Source organism: Parasteatoda tepidariorum, chromosome 10 (assembly GCF_043381705.1).
Source record: "Parasteatoda tepidariorum isolate YZ-2023 chromosome 10, CAS_Ptep_4.0, whole genome shotgun sequence".
Lineage (NCBI taxonomy): Eukaryota > Metazoa > Arthropoda > Arachnida > Araneae > Theridiidae > Parasteatoda > Parasteatoda tepidariorum.
The window spans coordinates 66173392-66200210 of NC_092213.1; the positions used below are offsets into that span (position 1 = coordinate 66173392).

General features: G+C 27.5%; 1 protein-coding gene across 1 annotated transcript in view; it reads left to right on the plus strand.

Moving 5' to 3' along the window:
- Window positions 1–26819, plus strand: part of LOC107441858 (cGMP-dependent protein kinase, isozyme 1) — an 86505-nt gene that overhangs the window by 29063 nt on the left and 30623 nt on the right. The window contains exons 2-7 of the mRNA XM_043052455.2: window positions 10106–10314; window positions 11998–12167; window positions 16064–16177; window positions 17174–17279; window positions 22812–22875; window positions 26029–26106. Coding sequence (XP_042908389.1) covers window positions 10106–10314; window positions 11998–12167; window positions 16064–16177; window positions 17174–17279; window positions 22812–22875; window positions 26029–26106 — 741 coding nt within the window. The remainder of the gene's footprint in view (window positions 1–10105; window positions 10315–11997; window positions 12168–16063; window positions 16178–17173; window positions 17280–22811; window positions 22876–26028; window positions 26107–26819) is intronic.

The following is a 26819-nucleotide window of genomic DNA, read 5'->3' on the forward strand; positions in this document are numbered from 1 at the left end:
CTTGATCTGTTTGAGGTTTATTATTTGATACCGAGACAGAAAAATCACAAGCGGCTTTTTTCCATTCGAAAAGTAAATAACGGCGTAATCCTTACACTTGAAACCAATCATAAAGAAATACTTGTTTTGGAAGTCATTTAACCTTCCACTTTCTAAATATTTATTTACTCAGGCATTGAGTAAAAATACGTAGCCTCAAAACTCTATTTTAAGAATAGAATTGTGCATTCGCTCTCTGTTATTTTTCTTTTTTTTTTTTACGTAATATTTCCATGTTATGGCTTCTTTAACTAATATCTCAAGACTTCATTTAAATAAATTTTTAAGTAAGCATTTCATTTATTATTTACTACAAAACTTTATTTGATAATCGTTTTTATGAGTAATTAATAATTAATAATCGGTTTAATGAAAAAGCAGAGTTTTAAAAACTTATAAAAGAGCAACAGAATTTATGAAGAAACAAATCCTTCATATTTTACGAAAATTATTATTTTTTAAATAATGATATATTTATTATTTTTAGCTGCCCAAAATATGACCAAATATTTGCAAAATTAATTAAAAGAAAATGGCAGAAAATTGAATTGCACACTTTGTAGTGTTGTGCTTAGGAAATCAGTCCTTTTTTTAGACCAATTACGAAATAAGTTTTAAAAAAATTCGTCAACAGGTGATGCTGTTAACCGAAAAACTATAAAACAAGGTTTTCAGCTGCATGTCGGACCATTCAAACTGAAATATTTGTAATTGTATCCATTAATTTAGTTTTTCTGTGCTCAGTCGTTCCTGCAACTGATGGTTACTTTGAAAATACTGTGTTACCATTTTTTTCAGGTGACAGCGCTATCTATTGTCAAACTGTTTAACTAATTTTGAAGCTTTACGTGAAGAAATATCTCGTTTCCTAAGGAGAACTTTTAGCAAAATATGTTGTTTTTTTTATGTAAAATCTTGATTTTTCAAATTGTCCAGCCTTTTTGTACAATTGGTACATAGCAAGAAACTTTTTTTAAACTTTTTTTTAAGTATAAGAATATAAAAGCTCTGTTATTAATATTTTATCAAAATTAGGTTTCATTTTTGATTAAAAGAAAAATCCGAGTTCTAAATATGCATAAATTTGAATGAAGATCAGCAAACTTTCACACCTAACTCACTAAGCAAAATGGAAAATTTTTAACTATTAAAAAAACTAATAAAATTTATATTCTCCCGGTGAAAAAAATTCTCGTAAAATTACCGCACTGTTTGATGATGACATTTCTAGTATAAAAAATAATAATTCTGGTAATAAAAACAGAAGTATACGATATTTAAATCATTCATTTGGTAAATTTTTTCGTTCATAAGGAAACAGTTTTCCGGAAATTCTGGTTTTCAAAATTATAATCCTTATTGCCACACATTTAGTGCCAAATACAAAGCTGAAAAGTAAATTTAACCGAATAATGGATTCTGATGCCATGTTCAAAGATATCATGATAAAATTACCACATTTTTCTAATTTTATCACATATTACAAAACCATTTTTTTATTGCTAATTTTACTGGTATCGTTACCAAAAGGCTTCCGTAAAAATTACTGAGTATTTTGGTATTCCATATAGCCAGAAGCACGGTCAATGTTAGCATATTCTAGTAGTTTGACAATACTTTTTCCTCAGTGCATTAACTAAAGTTAAATTTAAAAAAAGGGAAAGAAAATATTTTAACTTTTTTATATTTTAATGTAAAACTATTCTAATAGAATAAGCGCTGTTTGTCAATTGTTACATATATTTGATACTTTTTATAATTAAGATTAATTACGACATCGGTTCCTTGGGGTATTCATCCACTTTTCCTTCGAGGTTAATATCTTCCTTACCTGTACTATGCATGATTCTTTATCGCCTTACGAGATCATCGCCAACAAAACCAATTATTTTTATTTTTTGAAATGCCGGATACTATTTAGGCAAAGTATGAAATAATCGTCCTGATGAGGTTATTATGTAAATGATGTGCACGCTACTATGAATGACCGAAATCGGTGGTTGTTGACTTTCACCGGTGATTGTTGACAATCAAATTAGTCGCTTTGGTGAATGTCCAAAATATTTATTACATCCGATTTGATATTAATTTATTCGTGGATATAATTGCATTTATTCGATATTTTAATACTTACTGACGATAGATTAGAAAAAACATCAGTGTTTGGAGTATCGGGCAAATGTATACCGGGCAGTGGCACTTGACCTTAAAAAACATCAGTGTAGGGTATACCGGGAAAATGTATACTGGGCAATGGCACTTGACCTTAAAAAAACATCAGTGTAGGATATATCGGGCAAATTTATACAGGGCAATGGCACTTAACCAGACCTAGTATGACTAGACCTTTGGTAAATGTCCGAAATATATACTAGGTCTAGTGCCACTTTTGCTATAGCTTAAATATTAAAAAAAATTAAACAAAGCGTTTGAATCAATTTTAAACTGATAACGAAATTATTTCCTTAAAATTAAAAAAAATAATAAAAAAAACTGCACCAGATAAGAGTAATTGAAGTAGTTGCTTTATACAGCGCATGTGCGGAAAAAAATTTTTAAACAAAATTATCCAGGTGCATCTAAAAGTGGATGAATATCCCAAGACACCCGACATATCGTGTACTAGTGTTTTCTTGCAGTCAAGTCTATGGCAGATTTTCGAAGTTCTCTTTTTAATACAGACTTGCAAGTTTAGGTTAATTTCATTCTAGAACCTTATCTTCGTTTAAAGTGAGGGAAAGAGTTGTGTAAATTTTTGGTACCAAATTTATATTTTAATCCTACCGTTCCTAACACTAGTTTGAAATTTAACTAAATTTCATTCGGCTAAAATCAAAATAACTAGGATAAATTTGAAACTGTTGGACTAAAAATACGGATTTTAAAATAAGAATAGCTAATTTTAGTAACAGGTTCGCCTTGGCAACTCATTAAATTTGGATATTTGTATCGGTCCAATATATTCTAATATTTACAGAAAAAGACATATTTTGCTTTAAAGCCTTATAAAGCTTATATGTATTACTAAACTGCTTTTTAGATTTACAATTTGGAAGTGAATGACCTTCATATTCTTAGTGGATATATTTAGAATTTTCAAGCCGACTTTTTTTTTTATTCTGTGACCTTAAGACTTTTAATTTTGTTATTATCTTCTTATTACTATCACACTACATATGAATGTTTTTTTGCAGTTCCGTTTAGTCTTCTTCAAATTAAGTTTTATTTTGTATCGTTAAGCATTGAACTTCCTGCGGACGTCCGGAGAAACAGAAAATGGTGTCAAACTTCTGTCTGGTTTGCCTCAAGTTCATTATAAATACTAAAAAAAATATTTTCCGGTCAATACAAGGTGAAATATATTTGAAACTCCTGATAAAATTTTAACCCTTTATCGAATGAATCAATATAACGAAACCACTCGAGTTTTTAAAAGAACTTGTTAAAGTATGGATAATTGTGCCATGCTCTTTATAATACTACTGCCAATTTTGTTGGAACAGTTGCTTCTGTACTTAAATTTTCAAAATTTATTCCAAAACATTTCCTTTCAAGATTTCACATCAATTTTCTAGCTTAAATTACTAGCTTAACTTTAAAAAGATCCCTCTAAAAGTCTTCTCATTAAAATATTTTTCTCTTTTTATTCTAACAGGATGTCAGAAGAAGCATGCATTTTTGAAAAACATACTTGCTTGTACGTTTTACTCGTAAAAACAAAACGAAAACTACGAAAACGTTTTTTAAGTAACGTAAAAACTACGAAAGCGTTTTTTAAGTTTAAAAATAAAAACCAAACGAAAACAAAATTTCATGAAGCAAATTTATTTTTTGATTCTACAGGCATTTATCTTGTTTTCAAAATAGTTGCCAGGCTATTATATCTATAGTTGCCAGACTATTTTCAGAGTAGTTGCCAGTTTTTAAAAAAATAGTTGGCAGGGATAGTCTGGTTGGTAGGGCACTGGCTCCATGTCCAAGAGTTCGTGGGTTACCTACACAGCTGTAACTGAGCACAGTTGTTCCCAAGGAATTCCGGGACCCAACGCAAGCACTTTTGCGACGCACGCGTCACCTTTCAGTGTATACAGCGAAACGGCTCCTACTTTTAAAAAAAAAACAGCCCTCGTATTAAGTATATTTAACAGAAAACTTTTTCCCAATACTATAATTCGAGGGCCAGGATAGCCTGGTTGGTAGGGCACTGGGCTCATGTCCAAGAGTTCGTGGGTTCGATCTCAGGCCGGCCGAAGACTCCCCGTGTAGTAAATGGTGACTGATGCACGCCAAATCTGTCGAGTCGCAAACTCCTCCGTGTTCCCATAACAAATCAATACCTCTGGGGGTACTGATCCAGGAGTTTCCTTCTGGTTTGGTTCAAAATTACAAGGCTACGGAGTTGAACATTAGTAGTCGTAAACCCAAAATTTGGTCGGCTGTCCAACGACGGATATAAAGTATGAAATAAAATACTATAACTCTATTTAAAAAAATAAATAAATAAATAAAAAACATTTGAGCACGTTGAGAACTTTTCTAAAGTTTAAGTTTTAAAAATACTTACTGTCTTTATAGATATCATGTTTCAATAATTAAATAGTCTGTTCATTGTTAGTTGTTATTTAGTAATGCCAATGATTAAAATGAAGTTAAAAATATTAATTAATAATTTAGCAAATAAGAAAAATACATTTATGTAGTTCTCCGTTGGTTAATATGAAAAAAAAGAACTCTTTTTTTGTCTAACGTGGAACCTAACTCATTAGTCTAAAACATTGTTAAACTTAACGTCTTGCTAAGCCTTAAGGTTGCCTCATATTTAAGCATTTTGTTTTATATTTTGAAAGCATTCAATCCAAACGAATTTCTTTGCTTTTCATATCTACACATTTTACTGAAAATTCTAAAATTGTTTGCCTTACCATTCGTGTTCAGAACTCGGTCGAAATGTTCTAAACAATCTAATATAGAACATAAGGCACAGAAATTTTTTTAATTTTAAATATTAATAAAAAAAAAGTCTCATTTTAACACTCTTTATTAACATATTTAAAAAAACAATATAGCATATTGCAAACATTCTATCACTTAAATTAAATGTTTTTTAGCATACATGACAAAAACACTTTTTATTCTTTTACAGTTTTGAATTTTCAAAATTCAAGATTATATTAAAAAAACATTTTTTGAGAACAAGAAAAAATTGTAGTATGTGTTTTAGAAGAATAAATCTATTTCTTTATTATAAATGAGATTTTTTGTAAATTTGCAACTGTCTAAATGAAATATTTCCAGTAAAACATCTTAAAAGTATTTTCAGTTGTACCAAAATTTTAAAATTCCTACACTGTGAAAAATTAAGGATTAAATTACGGTATAAAGTACCGGGTACTTTGGTTGCATCATCAGTAAAATGCCTTTTACCGTAAAATGCATTTTTACTGTAAAATATTATAGCGTGATTTTCTACAGTAATATTCATTTAATTAAAGTGATTCAGTGATTTTACGACAAAATTATGGTATGTAAAATTTTTTAATTCCGTAATATATTCCAGTAAAAATGGATTTAACAGTAAATAGTACCGTTACTTTGAATGCTGGTATTTTTTACCAAATTTTTTACAGTGTAGATTACGCCAGAAAAAAAAAATTTAGAAAAAAGCAGAGATGGTGATGTGTTTTTAAAACAACTAAACTATTTTTTAAATATAAATTAATTTTTTTTTCTCTTTGTGGGAAAAATATTCTCAAGTAACTTTGAAATAAAGCAAGGTTTTTGCAAACATTTGCGTTGCAATGACTTTTTATATATTTGCTCTAATAATGATTTTGCTCATTCAAATGAAAGTTTAAGTTTCGTAATTTTCGTAATGCAAAGACATCATCCGATATTTTACATAATGTGTAAGTCAGAAGTTGTCAGTAAAAATGTCATTATTAATTGTTATTTATTGTAAGTTAGTGCTAACGAAGAAAGCGCGGAAAGCTTTATCAACTCCCCATCAAAGCAATTATTTCCTCAAGGTTCACTTGTTTCTAAAAAAAGAAACTGAAGAATGACGCAATAAAGAAAATTTTCAATTGAAATTAACATTGATCGGATTAAAAAAAGTCTTATTAAATAATATTGCCTTCTTCCATTTTTTTTCGTTTTACATCCATTCGAGGAAATATTAGAAATGTAAATCAATTTAATTCCGCAGAATTCAATTAAATTAAAAGAAATAAAGAGCTAATTTTCAAAACGTTTTTATTAAAAGCATGTTTTTTTTTCTTGAAAGAAAAGTTTCGATGAGTGTATCATACGAAGCAGAATTGATTTCAATTAAAATAAATTTAATTTTTAAAAACCATTTTGTTAAAAGCATGTCCTCCCTTTTTTAGGAAAAATGTCGACGAGTGTATCTGACGACGCAAAATTCAATCAAATAAATAAAGAATTAATTGACGACGAAGAATTCAATCAAAGAAATAAAGAACTAATTTATGAAAATAGTTTTGTTAAAAACATGTCCTCCTTTATTTAGGCAAAATGTCGACGACGCAAAATTCATTCAAAGAAATAAAGAATTAATTTTTAAAAGTATTTTTGTTTAAAGCATTTTTGTTTAAAGCATGTCCGTTTTATTTTAGGAAAAAATTTCGACAAGTTCATCCCTTTTTAAGGAATTCTAAACCCATCATGTGAATTATTTTTCTCTAATTTAGAAAATAAAAGGTATTATTTTGTAAAAGTTATTCCAAAAAAATGTGTTTATAGTTTTAAAGGATTTAGTGATTGTGTAAACATAAACATATATTCGATTATGTTATTTCATGAGAATCCCCTTTATATGGAGTTCACAGTGAAACTACCACTTAAGATATAAAAACCAATCATATAATAAAATATACAGATCTTTTATTTATTGTTTTAAAAGACCATATACCTGAACAAAATATATCTTTATGATTTGAGAAATATGTATTAAAAACTCTAAACGCAATACAAAAAATTCTATATTACATAAAAACTACTTCAGTTATATACTGCAGCTTCTTTGTCATTAATTGTATGAAGATATTATAACAATTTGAAAAGTTCCATGAAAAAAAATATTAATTTTCTTCAGGGGATACTTTATATTTCTCAAAGATTTAAATATCTGCAATTTTTTAAAGACTGTATAAAAAAGTAATGTAAAAGTCAGGGTATAGTTAAAAAAAAAAATACTATAAACGCTAAGGCAAAATCCTTCAAACTACGAAAACTGCATTAATAATATAAATTAACCTGTGTATTACTTAAGCAATTTAAGTAATATTGTTCAGTAAGCAAAAAAACGAACCACCCTGAATAACTTTTGACGTACTGATCGGACTCTTACGTACTAGAAAAAAGTCAGGTATTTAAAATTCGATATCTTAGAAACTATTTTAAATATGTGATTTGCTGTACAAAATTACATTCTTTAAAATGATGTAAAAATTTGTATACCTTACAAATTAGAATTTCACAAATATCATTAAATTAAATAATAAATAGTTATTACAAATTATTTTTTGCATAGAATTTTTTTTTTTCGATAAAAGATTGTCTACAAAAAAAAATTCTCAATTTGCCTGAAAAGTTATCGAGATATGGTGAAATACCATAAAAGTATTGTATGTAATTTACTTTATAAAATTACATTCTTTAAAATGATGTAAAAACTTGTATACCTTACAAATTAGAATTTCACAAATATCATTAAATTAAATAATAAATAGTTATTACAAATTATTTTTTGCATAAAATTTTTTTTTTTCGATAAACGATTGTCTACAAAAAAAAATTCTCAATTTGCCTGAAAAGTTATCGAGATATGGTGAAATACCATAAAAGTATTGTATGTAATTTACTTTATAAAATTACATTCTTTAAAATGATGTAAAAATTTGTATACCTTACAAATTAGAATTTCACAAATATCATTAAATTAAATAATAAATAGTTATTACAAATTATTTTTTGCATAGAATTTTTTTTTTCGATAAACGATTGTCTACAAAAAAATCTCAATTTACCTGAAAAGTTATCGAGATATGGTGAAATACCAAAAAGTAAAATTGACATTAAAGAGTCCAACCTTTGAACCCCTCTCCTGACCAAACTATTGGTTCAATATTTCTCAGATTGTAGCTACCCCTTACATTCTTAGAATCATGAATCCAAATCCTTGAGGATAAAAAGGTATGTTTTTTTCAGAGAAAGTACATTTTTGTGTCTTATTTCGCAACTTAAAGTGTCGTCTTCACTAATTAATTAGTATATTTGTAGTCGTCCCCTCAAGCCATTAAGATTGAGTCCTGAAATGTGAAGGTACGATCATTAGATCAAAAGTTATTCAGGATGATATGTTTCTTCTGCTTATTGTACAATGCACTCTGCACAGTATCTAATTCTGCACACTGCACAATGCACCTATAGTGAACGGATTAATAAAATACGAAAAATTATACATTACAATAAAAATGCATTAAAAGATTAAATAGTAGATTTCATCTTTGGTTGGTTGGTGTCGTATCCTCTATTGAATAATATTTCATGGTGTGCTTGAATAGTTTTTGTTATTTCTATGGCATTAAAAGAATACAAATCCTCTTCTGTGGGGTAGTTTAAGAGGTGAAGGCCTGCAGCGACTGCAGGGCAGTTAAAAACATGATATGGTGTCAGTTCCACATTAAGACAGTTGCCACAGTTTTGATATTTTCTAGTCTTATCTGTAGAAATTTTCCTGTTTTTATGTTTTGTTCTTAGTCTGATGAGAGTAGTGGTAAACAAAAAGAATTCAAACAGTGATATTCATAATGAGTTATTCTCTAATTAGTTTGCGTAGAAAGCATTTATTTAAATTTCTACTTGAACCTTCCCAAGAAACTCAGTTTTGCATTCAGTTAGTAAAGAAACTGTAGAAAGCTTAGAGAGATTGGCATTGGTGAACTTCTCAACTGCTGCTGGCATTCAGAGGCTTGAAAAATCAATACAGTTTGCTGATAATTTAATGGAAGTCAACACAGATTCTGTTGAACCACTGATTAACACAGTATATGACAGAAACGAAAATCTTCGAAGATTCCATCTTTGATTGAATTGTTATAATTTTAAAAATTTATAGCACACCCGTGGTATAAATGTTTAAAAATATATATTTTCAAGAACTTTATATTTAATACTAATGTTTCGGGGTTTTTTTCTCTGATGTGTTAAGATCTGATCGTTATCGAAAATATCACAAGACAAATTTTGGGTGAACTGAAAAAAATTTTAAGAAATCTTTGTTCAAACTTAATTCACCTTAAAGATATTTAAAGTGTCTTCAAAAATTCTTAAGATATTCTAAAAAGTCTTAAGATGTTTTGAGGTAACATTAACTCAGGAAACTTTTCTAAAGATTTTCTTAAAGCAAACTTAATTCACCCTAAAGATATTCAAAATGTCTATAAAATGTCTGAAAAAATTCTTGAGATATTTTAAAGAATCTTAATATGCTTTAAGGTAATTCTAACTCAGGAATCTGTCTTAAGATTTTCTTAAGAATTTTTGAAGACAAACTTAATTCACCTTAACGATATTCAAAATGTCTGTAAAATATCTGCAAAAATTCTTAAGATATTTTGGAGATAGAATTAAATCTTAAAAAATTCTTAAGATTTCTGTAGAATATCTTAAGAAAATGACATTTTCTTAAGAAAATCTTAAGATTATTTTTAGTGGGGGTATCAACATTCTTAACTATTAAACTCACTAATACATTGCAAAAAGTAATATTTTACTTAAATTACCATATGATTTTCAATATTTAATCTGCCGTGTTAATTATTTTATTTTTTCATAAATAACAATTATAATTATAGATTTAATAAATAATTAATAAGATATAAGTAAAAGAATCTGATATATGCCGGCTGTGTTATGTAACACAACATATTTCTACTCGAAGAGCCGAAATAAGATTATAAAAACAAACCTTGTATAAATATTTGCTTGTTTCTCACGTGTGACACCTGTTATATTGCTATTAAATATAATATTTATCTTTCAGTCGGTATTGGAAATAACTGCTCATGAAAAAGCTCAGGGAAATAACATATCTAACTCAGCTCCAAAACAGGATAACCTGGAAATTAGTCCCTTACCGGTCACTGGTGGACCCTCTGGTAAAAAGCAGGGAGTGTCGGGAGAAAGTGCTGTGACTCTTTCGTCGAAAGGGGCTGCTGACTATCAAATACAGAAACATGAAAAAGATTTTAAGTAAGCCTCTATATTTTATTATTTACTTCTTTTTTCGCCACTCAAGTTTTTTTTCCTTCTTTTTCGAGAAAACTGTTTTTTTTTTTTTTTTTTTTTTTTTTTTTTTTTTTTTTTTTTTTTTGTATTTCAGAAATAGTTTTATGCCTATATACTATAAATCAGGGGTTCCCAAATCATAATCCGCGGAACCCTTGGGTGCCATGGAAAGGTCACAGGGGTTCCGAAAAATTAGAACAATATTATCAGTTACCGAATTCTGTAATAGCTATTTAATATTCATCTGTAAAACAATTCTCAGCGTTTATTTTTGTCCTTTTTTATTTTTATTTAAACGAGAACAGTATTTTAGCTCGTTCATTTTCAATTTTTGCATGTAATAAAATAAAATAATGAACTATACTATATGCCACTTTAGGGCCTGTAAATTCAACTGACTGATATGATATCCAATATTAAGACTAGTATTGTTTAAATTTCACGGTGAAAAAATTCTTTCTTCATTCATTCATAGAATATTTCAAAATAATTAATCAATTTTGATTAATTAATCAACTAAAAACCATTATGTTATTAAACATGTTTAAATAAATAATGGTTTTTGGTTGATTGATTTAATGGTTTTTAGTTCTCGAGATTCTTCTAAAAGAAGGTCAATCATTTAGGGTTATGTAACCGAAAAAAATTGGGAACCCCGGGAAGAGAAAAAATTTCTGGAAAATTGTGACAGTAATAAATATACTTCTTCTTCTTCTCATTGGCATGACAGTCCAGGATGGGCCTTGGCCTTCTCAACAAGCCTATGCCAAGACATTCGTCCCTTGCCTAAGGTTCTCCAGTTATACTAGTGGTTTTAAAAATCAAATTTGAAGCTTAGTAGGCTTCATATTTGATATATTTAATATAAATTCATTAATAAATAGTACTTTTAAGGAAAATTTTTCATTGCATTGATAGAAGCAATTCCCAATTTATTTATTTTTTTCTTTTTGCTACAGAACTTTAAATTGTCGGCCGTCTTTTAGTGAAACCCCGAGATATAGAAGAGCAATATTAAAAACCTTAAGACCATTATTTATTTTAAAAATATTTAATAAATTAAAATTTCATTAATTTGAGCAAAACGGTAAAATAATTTCTGAAAAGTGCAAGTATTGAAAACAATCGTAGAATGACTAGAAAAATCGATAAAAGTTATCTTACCTTAAGCAACACTAGAATTTGAATTAGCAGTTTTAGCAGTAAAACAAAACAAAGTTGCTCTGTGAAAAAAACAGCTTTAAACCATGAAATATACGGTGAAAGTCTCCAAAAAAACGGAAATTTTTTGTAATGCGCGGTAACGTTTTAAAACAGAAAAAAATCTGTTGTTATCGTTAGACAGTCTTTTTCTGTAAAAAAAAATACGCTTTTTCTGTAGCATTTACAATTATATTTTGCAGTTTATAACATGCTAAAAAGGTAAATAGGAAGTTCATATTGCGTCTTGTATTCTAAAAATGAGGCATGTATCGTCAAACTCTAAAAACTACTAAATCAATTATTGCTACTATTTTTGTTTTATGCCTTCAGAGCAATACCTTTCATATAGTGTGTTCTTAAAATAAAATGTGAATAATCCTCACTCAAAAATAAGTTCGTGAGTTTTAGTTCGGCAATACACAATAAACTGATATTATATTACAGATCGAAGCAGTTGATTAAGGATGCTATTTTGGGCAACGATTTCCTCCAGCATATGGTATCTTCATCACAGGTGAAAGAAATTGTTGACTGCATGTATCCAATAGAAGTATCGGCCAATTCCATGGTTATACAAGAAGGGGAACCCGGGAGACACCTGTATGTCTCAGCAGGTAATTAAATCGGTAATTTTTGTTTGATTCGAACGAAAATAAACTGAAAGGATTGTATGAGAGACCCTATACCTCTCTTACGTTTGAGAGTTACGACAGCAGCTCCTAAATTGACGAATAAAGTTTACGAAAGAGCAAAATAGCTGAAAGTGTTGCAACACTTGGCGAAATTTCGAGCTCCGCTTTCTTAATCAGAGTTGTGAGCTTTTCGTTAGCAGTTTGTTTTATCGTTATTGAAATTCTGTTTTATGTTTAATTTTATTATTGTTTAAAGGATGACAAATTTGTACAATTAATTAAAATTAGAAAGTTAATAAATAGTATCCATGAGTTTCTTTGCAGCTGTGTTGACTTCTTTGCTATCTAACTACATTTGAGCGTTTAATAGATACTTTGAATAATTAAGATTAATTTTAAAAGAAATAAAAATGAATACATACCTTTAATTGAAATTCAATTGAATAATATCTTGTAGGAGACTCCAGATTAAGTTAACGAGAAAATGGAATGTTTGTTTTGTTTCTCTTTGGTAATGTTTGTTTCTCAAAAATTCAGAGAATGTTACCCGTATGTCGCAACTTTCTAACTTCATTAGATATCGGAACTCTAGATAGCATGAAGTGTTTGATTTCACAAATATTTCGATAACTTTTCTTTTGCAATTAACTTTTTTAATGTTCTAAATCTCAATTTCGATTGATTAATCTTCTTAAAGAGTTTTGATGAATAAAACTTATTCCTATTTTTTTGTCAAAACTGTTTTTTTAAAGTTAAAATTATTCAAAAAAAGAATTGGGAGTATTAAATAAAAGTTTAAAATTATTATTATTTTTTGTTCAACAAAATAATACCGGAATGGAAGCCATAATTTTTTTTAATACCGAACTTAGTGAGAATTAAATTAAATATATAAAATATCAACTCCTGTTTCACATTGATCCAAAATATAATTTAATTAACTTGCGTAAGAACTAAAATATTTTTTACAAGAAAACACCTAAAATAATCGTGGATTTTTCCAATGGCATCATGAAAAGTTAAAAATTTAAAAGGGCAGTTCTTTTTTTTTTCTTTTTTTTTTTTGCAATATTTCTGAAATTAGATCAACTTAATTTCAAAAAAAAAATTTTTCAATCTATAAATGAGTGCAATAAATGATACTATTTCTTTTAAAATATATCACTAAAAAGGTATTCATTTTAAAAATTTTACGTCACTTACATTAAGGCATGTAATGTGCGTGTATCTGGCATTACATGCATTTCGCTCAGTCAAAGTGATTTCGCAACTAAATCGCTTACTTTTGGATTTGGACAAAATCCAAAAGTTCTCTTTCTTTTGCATTTTGGTTTTCCCCTTTATGTTTTTGACAGTTAAATATACGGAGGAATTATAACTAATTTAAGTAACACGTTTTGTCTGATACTATTAAAAAATGCATACGCTATAAAGTGACTTATTAGTACTGATTATCTCTCTTGCTGCAGTATCTATACCTGTAAAAAAGGAGACCGTACTTCAATGTCTTTTATTTTATATTTTTTACCGTAGTTGAAAGACGACCCAATTTTGGGTTTAGGACTACAAATGTTCAACTCCTTAGCCTTGTAATTTTGAACCCAATCCAGAAGACAAGGGAACTCCTGGATCATGTATTGGGAGAAATTTTGCCTTTCTAACCAGCATTTAAGTTAAATGGTTTGCCTTCCACGGTTTGCCCCATGGCAAGGGGACTTTAACCCATGATCCGTCTACCACTGAGGATATTTTACGTCAAAACTGTGATCAGTGTGAGCCGGGTGTATAATTCGCATCGATGAGAAAACATTGAGATTTGAACCCGGTTCACCTCATTGGAAGGCGAACACTCTATCCCTGAGCCACCACGGTTCAATATTTTTCATTGACTAAAATGAAAAAGGGTTATCGAATGTCTGTTATTAGCAAACATACTAACATATATCAGCTGTATTTTTAAATGTTGTGTTCGCGAGTTGTCAATTTGCAATAGCATCAATATTTAAGAAGTAGGATATTAGGAACAAAAACAATTAAGGTTTGTGTTGTTGTTCAAATTTATAACTCTTCTAACGTTGATGAAATATCTTTTGATTGAAAAAAAAATGAATATAAAAAATAATCAAATCTCAAATCTTGGACATTAATTCACATAAGGAAAATATTCTCTATTGTAAATCGTTTCATGAAACATTAACCATCTAATTTTTTTTTTAAAGTGAAGATTGCTTTTTTAAATAAACATTTTTCTAATAAAGACAATGAAATGAATCATTCTTGAAAGCATAGTAAAATTATTTTGATACATATTTATAGATTAATAAAGGGAATAATTTGGGATAATATTATTTTAGTTATTATTATTGCCATTTATGATTCGATTGAATAAATAAACATTGTTCGTCGATTTAAAATTTTAAAGATTGTCAATACAGTTGTATTAAAATATAAACGAACAAAAAATAGGTCCAAAAGTTATTACTTTGTCTATGCACGCGCGAATATCAACTGAGTCAAAGACATAAATACTAATAGATTTTAGAAATTCAGTTTATTCAAATCTTAAAAAAGCATTCGTGAAAAAATAAATAAAAAGATTCACTATTAACGCTTTAGATGTTTGTTTGGGGTTGTAACATTCAGATACATGAAAGAGTAGATATTAATCAAAAACCGTGAAGGTTACAAAAAGTGCTGTTAAATAATTGATACAACTCAGCAAATAATGAAACTTGAAGTCAGAGAGGAAGTAATATACATAGAAACATCAACTCTAAAAAGAAGGCACGCAAAACTTTCTACGCACACGCATATAAAAATTTTACTTCGTACATGCCAGAATTTATTTGAACGTTATTTTATTTCAGAATCCGTAATCAAAACGGCTGTTTATATTTTCAAGCGTTTTTGGCTCCATGATAAAAAATAATTATAAAAATCAGGCTATATTTTAAAAAAATTTGATATATGTCGCACCAAGACAATATAGCAATTTCTTGATGTGTTTTCTTATTAATATCAAAAAGTGATGTTACCGAAAGCTCATCGAATATGGGTAAATTTTTTATATAATATCTTACTATTATTTTTCTCTGTTTATCAAGTATTCTTGATTATTTCTATTTAATAATCAAATGTGTTAGTCTGTGTCTTTATAAAAGGCTTTCTACATAATTTAAAATTCCTTAAAAAAGCAAAATGGCTTTAATAGCAACTAATGTAGTTGAATGAATGATTAGAAAATGATAATATTTGCTAAAGAATATATTTTCACTCATTCATATATACATTCAATAGAAATAATCATAAATACATTCTTGATTATTTCTTATTAATAATCAAATGTGTTAGTCTGTGTCTTTATAAAGGGCTTTCTACATAATTTAAGATTCCTTAGAAAAGCAAAATCTTATAAAAAGATTTTAAATTCTTCTACAAGTCTTAGAATTCATATTTTTTTAATAGCATCTAATGTATTTGAATGAATGATTAGAAAATAATGATATTTACTAAAGAATATATTTTCATTTATTCATATATACATTCAATAGAAATAATCATAAATACATTCTTGATTATTTCTTATTAATAATCAAATGTATTAGTCTGTGTCTTTATAAAAGACTTTCTACATAATTTTAAGATTCCTTAAAAAAGCAAAATGTTATAGAAAGATTTTAAATTCTTCTACAAGTCTTAGAATTCATATTTTTTTTTAATAGCAACTAATGTAGTTGAATGAAGGATTAGAAAATGATAATATTTGCTAAAGAATATAATTTTTCCATGACAAATCAGTTTAACAAGTTAAAAAGTTTAAGTTTAAGAGTTATAAGTTAAATAAGTTAACAAGAAGTTTAACTTTTCGTGTACTTTAGAAGGAGAATTGGAGGTTAAGAAGAGTGATTCGGTACTAGGCAAGATGGGACCAGGAAAGGCTTTTGGAGAACTAGCTATACTCTACAACTGCACTCGTACAGCAACTGTGAGAGGTACGTCAAATTATCGAATTATTTGTGCTTTTTTAATTATAGTAAGTAATGTTTTCTTTTAATATCTTCTAATGAAAATTGTGTCAAAAAATGTGAAAATTCGGAACAATTAATTAGAAATTAGTGAAAATTTAAGTAAAAAAAGGTTGTAATGAAAGTTAAGAAAAATAAGTAGTTTTCTAGTGGCCGTAGTTTTTAAATAAATAATTTAAAAAGAAGATTAAAAATAAAGAAATTAAGTTAATTAATCGAATTACACTAATTAATTAAAAGAAAACAGATTAATTATTAATTTAATCAATTAATTAATTAATTAACAATAGATTTATCAATTAATTACTTAAAAATATTAATTAAAAATAGATTAAAAGATTAAAAATAGATTAATTAATTAATTAATTAAAAATAACTTTTTTGGTGGCTTTGATGCAAAATTTTAACTCAATATATATATAGGATTTTACATATAGCTTTAAATGCAAAATCCTTTCAAAAAAATACTTATTCACTATTACTTCTTATGTAATCTAAAATTGAGATTGTAGTTTAAAATTTGAAATAGTCCTTAAATAAAACTATCATAATAATTTATTATTAATGAATTTTTTGAATCCCAATCATTGCGTTTTCAACACATATTTTACCACGATGATGGTAAATTATTATCACATCTTATGAATATTATTCAAATATATGCTATATAATACTTTACAGAATATTTAAAATTTTGTTCTTAAAACTAACCCACATTAGGAAATGTATCATATTACAATGATAAATTTTTAAAAAAATATATCATGCATCATTCACCATAGTATTTTTACTAATAAAAATACAAACTAACAAATCTCTTAACGATCTAAAAAAATGGACGATATCGAAGCATTGAACAGCATTTTTAATCAGTCTAAAAATATTTTCTGAGTTAAAAATAAAAGGGTGATTCATAAAGAAAAAGTTGAAGATCTTCTAATGGCGACAATGTTTGATTCCTAGCTGTAACTGATGCCTTATTATGGGTTTTGGATCGTCGAGCTTTTCAGACTATAATGATGGTTACTGGATTGCAAAGGCAAGAAGAGAATATCAACTTCCTGAAAAGGTAATTTTATATCATACTAACAATTAATAACTTAGTATTATTTCATTTCACTTCACTATATTTTCTTTAAAAAAAAAACTTGCTTAACCTATTACTGTCCAAACCGAAATTTGTCCTTAATATTTAGTCGGTGACAGAAAATTTTACTAAATTGCTGGATTAGTCTTAAAAACCCTGCATAAAATCTTGTAGTTACGAATTTCTCAAAAACTTCTTGGAAATTGAATTAATTTATTAAAGTTGTCTGAAAAATAATAATCCGCTGTTCGTGAAAATTTCATTCCTTTGTTTAAGGAATAACTAACAGATGTTGTTTCAATAAAATCATTTAATAATTTGTATACTTATGGCTGCTCATATATCTGCTGAAATGTTTCGATTCAAATGTTTGCAGAACGCCAAATTAAACCACCGCTATTCATATCCGAAAACATGGAGATCCAATAATTTGCATGCCATATGTGCTGAGCGTCGAACAATAGCAAAGTTAAATCACAAAAAAAATCAAACATTTTAATAATTTCCCCTAATTAGAAATGAAGAAGCGAATTGTTATGATCCTTACGCTCTAAGCTGTAAAAAATACACTGTAATTTGTGCAAACCAACACGGTAAATGCCTACATTGTAAATTGTACAGATCCGATAAATAAAAACTAAAAAAAATTAATACACTGTTTTGAACTTCGTAAAGAAGACAATCATTTTTAGTCGTTATTTCTCTTCAAGCAACAATTCGATTTCTTCTCTCTTTTCTTGTAAAAATAGTTTAAAACAGAATTATATGACAAGCATTAAATACGTAATGATACCACAAAGAACTCAATAAAAGATTTAGATAACTAGAATACTTAACGTACTTAAATAATCCTAACTTTTAAATTTATTTCAATGTAGGGTTTTATTTATACACAATGAAAACTTCCTGTTCAAATTATAGTAAAAAATGCAGGCACTTAAACTACTGGTACTTTTTACCGTAAAACCTATTTTTTACCGGAATATGTTACGGAACAAAAAATCTAACATTCTGTAATTTTTACAGTAATAATTACTGTAAAATCACTGAATCACTCCAATTAAATAAATTTTGCTGTAAAAATTACGGTATAATATTTTACGGTTATTATGTTCAAATATAACGGAATTTGATCATGAATTTTTCACAGTGTAGTAACAGACGAGTTTGAGAGTGTGTAATAAATGTCGTTAAAGATGGAAAATTACTAAAACAAACCTCACATAAAAGCTATAATAGTTAAAGAAAATCCATAAATTTTAAAGACACAATTTTGAAGGAAAAAATTGTTTTAAAATATAACATAATTTGTAATTTTAATTTTAAAAAAAAGTTCTTGCAATTTTATTTATTAAAATATTTGCTAGTTACAAATATTCAACGTAATGAATAATTAAAATAATTAAATCTTTTATGCTTTATATTAAAAAACTAGACTGAAAAAATTAAAAGAAGTGAACCTGGGGCATGCCTCCATTGATAACAGTTTAAAGATGTAAACCTGATTAGTGTTTTCATTATTAAACTATAAAAGAAATGAACCTGAGACATGCCTCCATTGATAACATTTTAAAGATGTAAACCTGATTCGTGTTTTCATTATTAAACTTTAAAAGAAATGAATCTGATACATGCCTTCATTTATGCCAAATTTAATGTAAATGAACACTTAAAAATGCGCGGTTGGAACTTTTAGAGCGTTTTGAATCATAGCATCGTTCACATTTGTTGTAGCCCTAATAAAGGCACTAAGTTGACCCATATTATCGCACTTCATCCTAGCTTACACGAAGCTACGGTTCAACTTGAGCAAGAACGTAGTTCAATTTAACTCCCGATTACAGTTAGAGATGATTTGCTAGGTATTATGGTTCATTATACTGATATTGCAGTTCAACGTTAAGATTAATCTTTAAAGAATATGAGTTGATGTGAAAAAAATCATTGCAAATCTTTTTTAGCTATAATTGCTTGGAATGTCAAAATAAAACAATGTAAACATTTTGAGCTTATATGAAATTAGAAAGATATTAATTTTATCTAGATATCGTTACCTTAAAACTTATTACCATATTATTCTTTAATTCACAACGAATTTTTCAAATTTATTGAGTTGTCTGTAAAGTAATGTCTATTTTTAATGAAAATAAAAGGCGATTTTCGTATAGTAAAAACATATTTTATTAAATAATATATTGTCCATTCTGTACCAATACCTTTTGCCCTTTTTCTGGAATTCTCTTATCTTCATTAAATTTTTGTTCTTTCCTAGAAAAAAACTGATCCAGTTGTTTTTTCCCTCTTCATTTAAAGCAAAGGTTTTAATATCTAAATCATCTTGGAAAATTTGACGAAATAAGATGACTATATCCTAAGAAAGACAAGTTTGAAAAAAGTCGTATTTTTTTAAATTTTATTTCTCAGGAACTATTCGACCGATTTTGCTCAAACTTTGTACTTTACCATGTTTTACCAAGTGGTTTGATTTTGGTTTGCGAGTTATCGGTATTAAAATTCAAACAGTTTTGGTGTTTCCCTCTGTGATAAGCGGTGCAGTGGTTTAAAAGGGTTACAAGTTACATAATTAACAGAATACTTAATGCCAGTGATGAAATTCAAAAGAAACAAACTCAAAAAAATAATTTTAATCATTCATTAGTACTATTTGAAAATTAAACTTTTCCGATGAATTAGGCAAGAATATTGATTAGAATTTTTTATTTGATAATTTATTTTACTAGAACTGAAATTAATTTAAAATGTTTAAAGAGACAGGTTCGAAAATCTATTATTTGAGATCTGAAGAGGTAAAATAACACAAATTACTTTCTATTCTTATATTGCATTATTATATTTATTTTTCCTGTAAACTTGCATTAAGTTTTGAAAGCGCCGATTCTTTCTTATAAACGCAATGTTTTTATTTACTTTTTGGTTATGAAATGGAATAATCTGTTACTTTTTTTATTATGATAAGGTCTTACGGCACAGGTGGTTATACGAACTACGTTAGCATTCCGTGCTTGATCTTTTATTCGAAATGCATTTCGTCCTTCTTTATATTGTTGCGTTCCTAGTTAAAATTTATTCAGGGAAATTACATTTAGCAAAAATTTTAGAACAAAACATTATATACATGACATAAAAATGCTTTGGAGAACATTTTTAAACTAAATAAACTCACATATATAAATAAAAATTACATGCACTTGAATACGTTAAAAAAGTTGAAATATTGTTTTACGCGATTTTTTGGAAGTAAAAATTGATGATTAATTTTCAATTAAATGTGTTGTTTTCAGAAATTCTACTTTAAACTTCTGAATACGATTTCCTAAAAACTATTTTTTTGAAAAAAATATCGGTGATCACTTAAACATAAGCAGTTCTCAATCAATCCTTTTGATCCTGAAATCTAAAATTTTTAGAAAATAATCTTTCGGTTTTTCTATACTTAAAGCATAATTTTTAAGTAAATTTTAAAATTTTGAAATTTCGTGTGAAAGTTGATGTTTTTACTTTGAACAGTAACCTTTTGGGCATAAATTGATTGCCAGCCTAACCAAACAACGCATCGTAAAATTTTGAGATATATTTCAGGGGAAAAAATTACAAAAAATTCTTATCGTATACGACTTCAGAAACGTCACGATCATACTTTATCGTAAAATTTTGAGTTATATTTCAGGGGGGGAAATGACAAAAAATGCTTATCGTATGCGACTTCAGAAACGTCGCAATTATACTTTATCATATTACATCATACTTTTTTTTTCTTTTTTTTCCTATGAATTCACTGAACTGAAAATTTTTAAACAGAAGTCATTATTACAACAGATTTTCTAAACATTTTTACCTTCTTTTTCAAAAAAAAAATAAAACATTTTTATTATTAGCAAAACTTTTTGAATACGATCTCAGTAGGATTTTTCATTTTATGCTATAAAAACTTAGAGCGTTTGTCGCAAAATGAAAGCAAATGTCTTATTTTTACCTAAAAATAACCATTTAATTTTTCGTTTAATTTCTTAAAAGTTCATTCTCGCATAAAAATAAATGTAAACAAATAAACAAATGAGATTTGAAACATTTCTAGATACATTTAATAAACAATAAAAAACAGCATCACTATTAGCTCCAATACCTTAAGCCAGATACTGTAACTCTTCTTAAACTTGATTACACAATAATCTGAGAAAAAAAAAGTATGGTCAAATTTTCAAGAATATGGTAAAATTTACCGTGTTTCTAGCTCTATGGGAACATTGAAAAGCACGGTAATTTTTACCGAAAGGTCTTGGTAATGATTTTGGTAAAATTTACAATAAAATATTGTTTTGTAATAAGTATTAAAGCTTGGTAAATGTGATAAAATTTGGTAATTTTATCATGATTTTTTAAGGCATGGTAAAAAAGCAATTTATTCGGTAAAATTTACTTTTCAGTTTTGTATTTGATACTAAAAACGAGTGGTAACACGAACTGTAATTTTGAAAATCTGAATTTTCCGATATACCATTACTATATGAACGGAAAAAATAGTCTATGAATGATTTAAATAGCGTGCATTTTGCTTTGTTTTGTTTTATTAATCATAATTATATTATTTTTTAAACATAAATGTTATTACCCTACAATAGGGTAATTTTACCTGAATTTTCTCTCCGTGTATGATTCAACTTGAATGAAAAAATAATTTAATTTAACACCTTTTAGAGTTTGCAGCAGATTTGTTCTATATTATTATTATGTTATGATTCAATGTTGAACCGATTATCCTGAGAGTGCAGATTAATTTTGCATCGACATTTACAATTTAATGCCGCATTATTTACTCTAAAAAATCAATAATTAAATTTTTAAACTAATTTATATCGATTTAAGAGCAATAATAAATAAAAATTCCTCATAACTTGTGCAAGATAATCCACAAATCCAAAACAAAACAACCACATGTTAATATCAGTCATTCTAACTCTATCTTTAATTATTAGTTACATTCTTTAATTTTTTCCTTTAATTTATAGTATGAAAATGCAAACATTATTTCTGCAATGTAATCCTTTTTTTAATTTAAATAATTGAAGTTTATTCACTCGTATTTATCTTGGAGTAAGATATTAATATTCCAAGTAAAAGCTAAGCATTCATTGCAAATTAATTTTTAAATAAAATGTTGCTAGAGAAATTATTTTTGCAACTGTTGCGATTACTTATTATTATGCAACAAAATCCATATGTTTTTTTTATATGTATTTTAATGGAAAATAAAATGTAGAATTCTTGTTAAACAACTTTTAAAAATCAACTCCATCATTTCAAAAATGTTAAGACTAAGTAAAATATTTCATTTGTTACTGCAGAGAATTTAAGTTTTTAATTCAAAGTTTATACCAATAGTTTCTAATTAACAACATTGTTTAAAACTAATTTCACGGATGTTTCGTTTAAAAAGTTTAATTGGAATAAATCGATGCAGTTCAAGAATTTATTCATTAAATTTTGTTTTCTTAGCGTTCCATTGCTGCGGAATCTCAACAATGAAGTTCTTTCTAAAATGGCTGATGTACTGGAAGTGGTAATTATTATATATTTTAAATTTTTGAAGCTTTTATGACTTTAAGTCAAAAGATTAATTGCCATGGATATCACAATTGAATGTTTGAAAATTACTTTAAAAAAATTTTCAAATTTAATATTAAGGCTTGCAAATTTAATCGAATTTCATTTATCCTTTTTACTTGTTTTTAATATGTATAATTTTGCATGCGTTACCATCGTATATTAGACACAGTAAGTGGATTACTAATTTATGACAACGTTATTCAACGCAAAAATTATAGCTTTCAGGTGTTATTACTTTAAATGTTTGTATTCCACTGGAAGTCAATGATGTTGTTTCACTTCTTCCATTTATTTTTTTCAATTTAAATAAGCCTGTGCACACCAGAATTTCGCCTCAATAAAAATGAAAACAAAATTAATCATTGTAATAATTTACAAATTATAATTCATTTAATCGCTTTTCTTTAAAAAAAAAAAGAACAGCTATGGCAAGACATTTCATAATCACCATCCTCAATTTATTTTGCTAAAATTCTTGTCAAAGATGACAACAATACTGTTAGAATTTTCATTCTAAAACTACGATTAAAAAAATTCGGGAACTGCCTTTTCATCGAATTGATAATAAAGTTTACAACTAAAAAACATTTCTTTAACCTATAAGGTTTGAAACCATTTACGAATGGTAAGATTAAAAAACTGTGAATACAAAACTACATGATTTTGTGAATATTTGCGAAAAATAAAGCTTCAAACTGTAAAAATGAAATTTAACTTGACATCGGACTTAGGTATGTTAGGCTTTTTGTTAGGTAAGGAAATTAGGTTGGATTCTGGCTTAATTAGTTTGTCTCGTATTACAATTTGTAGTAAGAGATGGAAAATACTGAATTATTTCGTGTTAAGCATCTCTGCGTTGTTGCCATTTATACGTAAATGAAAGTTATACATTCCAATAGCCCAGCATCACCAATTGAAGAGTGCAAGGCACTGGAAACTCCTCATGTGTTGAAAAAATTGAGGAAATATTGTGGGGCCAAAGCCAGAATTTGAACCCTATTCAGCCGGTAATGAGATTGACAGATTTGCCGTTTAAGCTAAAATATGTACCCAACTGCAAAGAACTAAGTTACTTTATAAGATGTTCACTACATACTTATTACCACAAGATTACTAGGCATCCAATTTTGCCTATGAATCTTTTGGTAATAAGTGTGTGATGTAAATTCATATTTGCCATTTATTACTACAGTGGAGCATCGTTTATACGACGATCACTTATACGACGTTTACATTTATACGACGTTTTAGTGTGGTCCCAAATCATTCTTATTCATTTTAATGCAAAAATGTATCGTTTATACGACGCACAGAATCGGTTATACGTCGGTTTTTAGATTTTGTTCACGTTTATTTAATTTTTTATTTTTTCTTGTGTATTTTAAAAAAAGGCGGCATTTGCCAACATGAATGATACAGAAAAGGGTGCCATCAAGAATGCTTGGATGACGACCATAATTTTTACTAGATGACTGAAAAAACTAGACAATATTATGAAGAGGCAAAAACTAAAAACTTTGCTATTCATCGACCAATGTCCAGCGCACCCATCGATACTAATTATTTTGGAAAATGTAAAAGCTCTCTTTTTTCCTGCAAATTGCGCAAGTGCGCTTCAGCCATTAGATTTGGCCGTGATTAGAAATCTAAAATTGCATCATAGAAAGCAGTAAGTTCAACTCGCTATTCAAAGCATTGTAGAGACTAATAGCAAGAAAATATAATTAAAGGTAACATACATTCAAACTGCTCACTGCAATTTTTCTTCTTTGGTTATTTGTTTGTTTTGCTTTGTCTAATTTAGAAATTTATGTAAATCAACACGTTAAACATTAAAATTAACTGAAAACAGAGTTAGTTTCAGTTTTAGAAATAAAAATCGATTATACGACGTTATCGTTTATCGGTGGTCCCTTCACCGTCGTATAAACGATGCTCCACTGTATATGTAATATTAATTCATATTACGCGATGATTACTATGAGTGTGGTAAGTCATAGGGATTCATAATCCTTATCACATAGCTTAGCTTCCAGTTTTTGATGAACGTGAGCTCGATTTATTATGGTTGTGGGCTTATCTGGCACGGATGAAATTCTGGTTGTTTAACGATATTAGGCGAAACATTCAATAAACAATTTTTCACAGTTAACAGTTTGAAAATCATCCTTATTATGGTTATTTGTCTGTTTTGGTTGAATTCGGGAAAATAAAATTTAAAAAAAAATATATTATTTAACTATATTTTCCGAGAAATTTCAAGCAGTGAAGTGAGTAACAGAATAAAGATTGTAAATTAATAGTTAAGTGAGAAAAAAAACACGAAAAAGGTAATATTATAACATCAAACCCAGTTTAAATGCCAGAAAAACAGAGGAGATATGAAAAAGGTTTCATAAACACTTCCTAGTTTCACTTATCAACTAAACTGGTTTTGATGTTTTTAATACCGTATTCCTCTATAAAGATTAGGATGAATATTTCATTTTTTAATCTCGCCTTTGCACACTTGAAGAATAATAATGTATTTGTGTATCAATTTTGAAAAAGATTATAAAAATATTTTTAAAGATGGTATTTATATAATACCTGTATACTCAAAAATTAAAAATCTTTTTTCTTTTACATTGCTTAGAATTTTTCTAAAAATACAAATAACAACTAACAACATCTAAGTTTTAAATGTTCCTAAAACAAACTAATTTTTTTTTATTTTAAAAGTTTGCTCCTATTTTTCCAAATTCGTTTATTAGCTATTAAAATCCTGAAGTCAATAAATCGAGATTGCAAAAAGCATTCTAAAATAAGGTGTATTTATCTGCAAATTTTAAGAAAATTGTTTATAAAGGAATTAAAAATTTAAAACTACCTAATTGTCTTTACGTGTCTTTCATATTCTAAACTTCATTTTTACATAAATATATTCGCTTTTGTAGTTCAATCTAAGACACCTTTTTTGTGAAATCAATAATTTAAATATACCAAGTGATTTCAAAGAAGCAATTTAAAAAGTATTAGAAATGTTAAGCGAAGCGTAAATTGTTTCAAACAAAACAGTTTGCTTAACTTTACCTTTGATAAAATTAATCTTTATAATTTACTTTAGGACTTTTATCCTGATTCTGAGTACATAATTCGTCAAGGAGAAACAGGAGATACATTTTTCATCATCAGCCATGGAAAGGTATTATGGAAATAATTGAAATAAAAACAAATATTTTATTTTAAATTATTATGTTGTCTTAATTTTCATGGTCTATTTCAATTTATAACAAATTTAAATTACACCCCTAAAAACTTATTGAAAACTTTAAACTTTCCTAACGGTTTATTATATATTTATTTGATTAATATAAACATATTTACTTATCATTTTCTAATTTTATTAGTCATTTTCCTATGCACTAGTTTTTGATGTTTTGTTTACTTTGGTTCGTATAAATATAATCCACATGTTTATTTCGAATTAATATTTAAAACAAAAAAAAAATTATGGCTATTTATTTCAGTTCAGTTCACGTACTTGATGGAATGGGAAGAAACCTTTAATTCTGATTCATACTTTGAAAGGAATAGAAAACAATATTTAATTTTAAATTATCCTTTATATTCTTTTCCAAGTCATAAAAAGAATATTTTTCAGATAAGAGCTACCTCTCTTTAAAATATTTTCTAAATTCCGTACCTAAATGATGAATAATTACTTTATTTCGTGATTAAAAAGGCTTACTAGCCAGATAAATACACAAAGATTAGGAAATATTTTATGTAATAAAGTTATCAGACTTTACACTAAAAAGACCAATTTGGCCCCTTTCGTTTTTTGTAATTCTTAAAACAACTTACTGAAAGTGTACAGTACTTCTGATATATATATATATTTGACATCGGACTTAG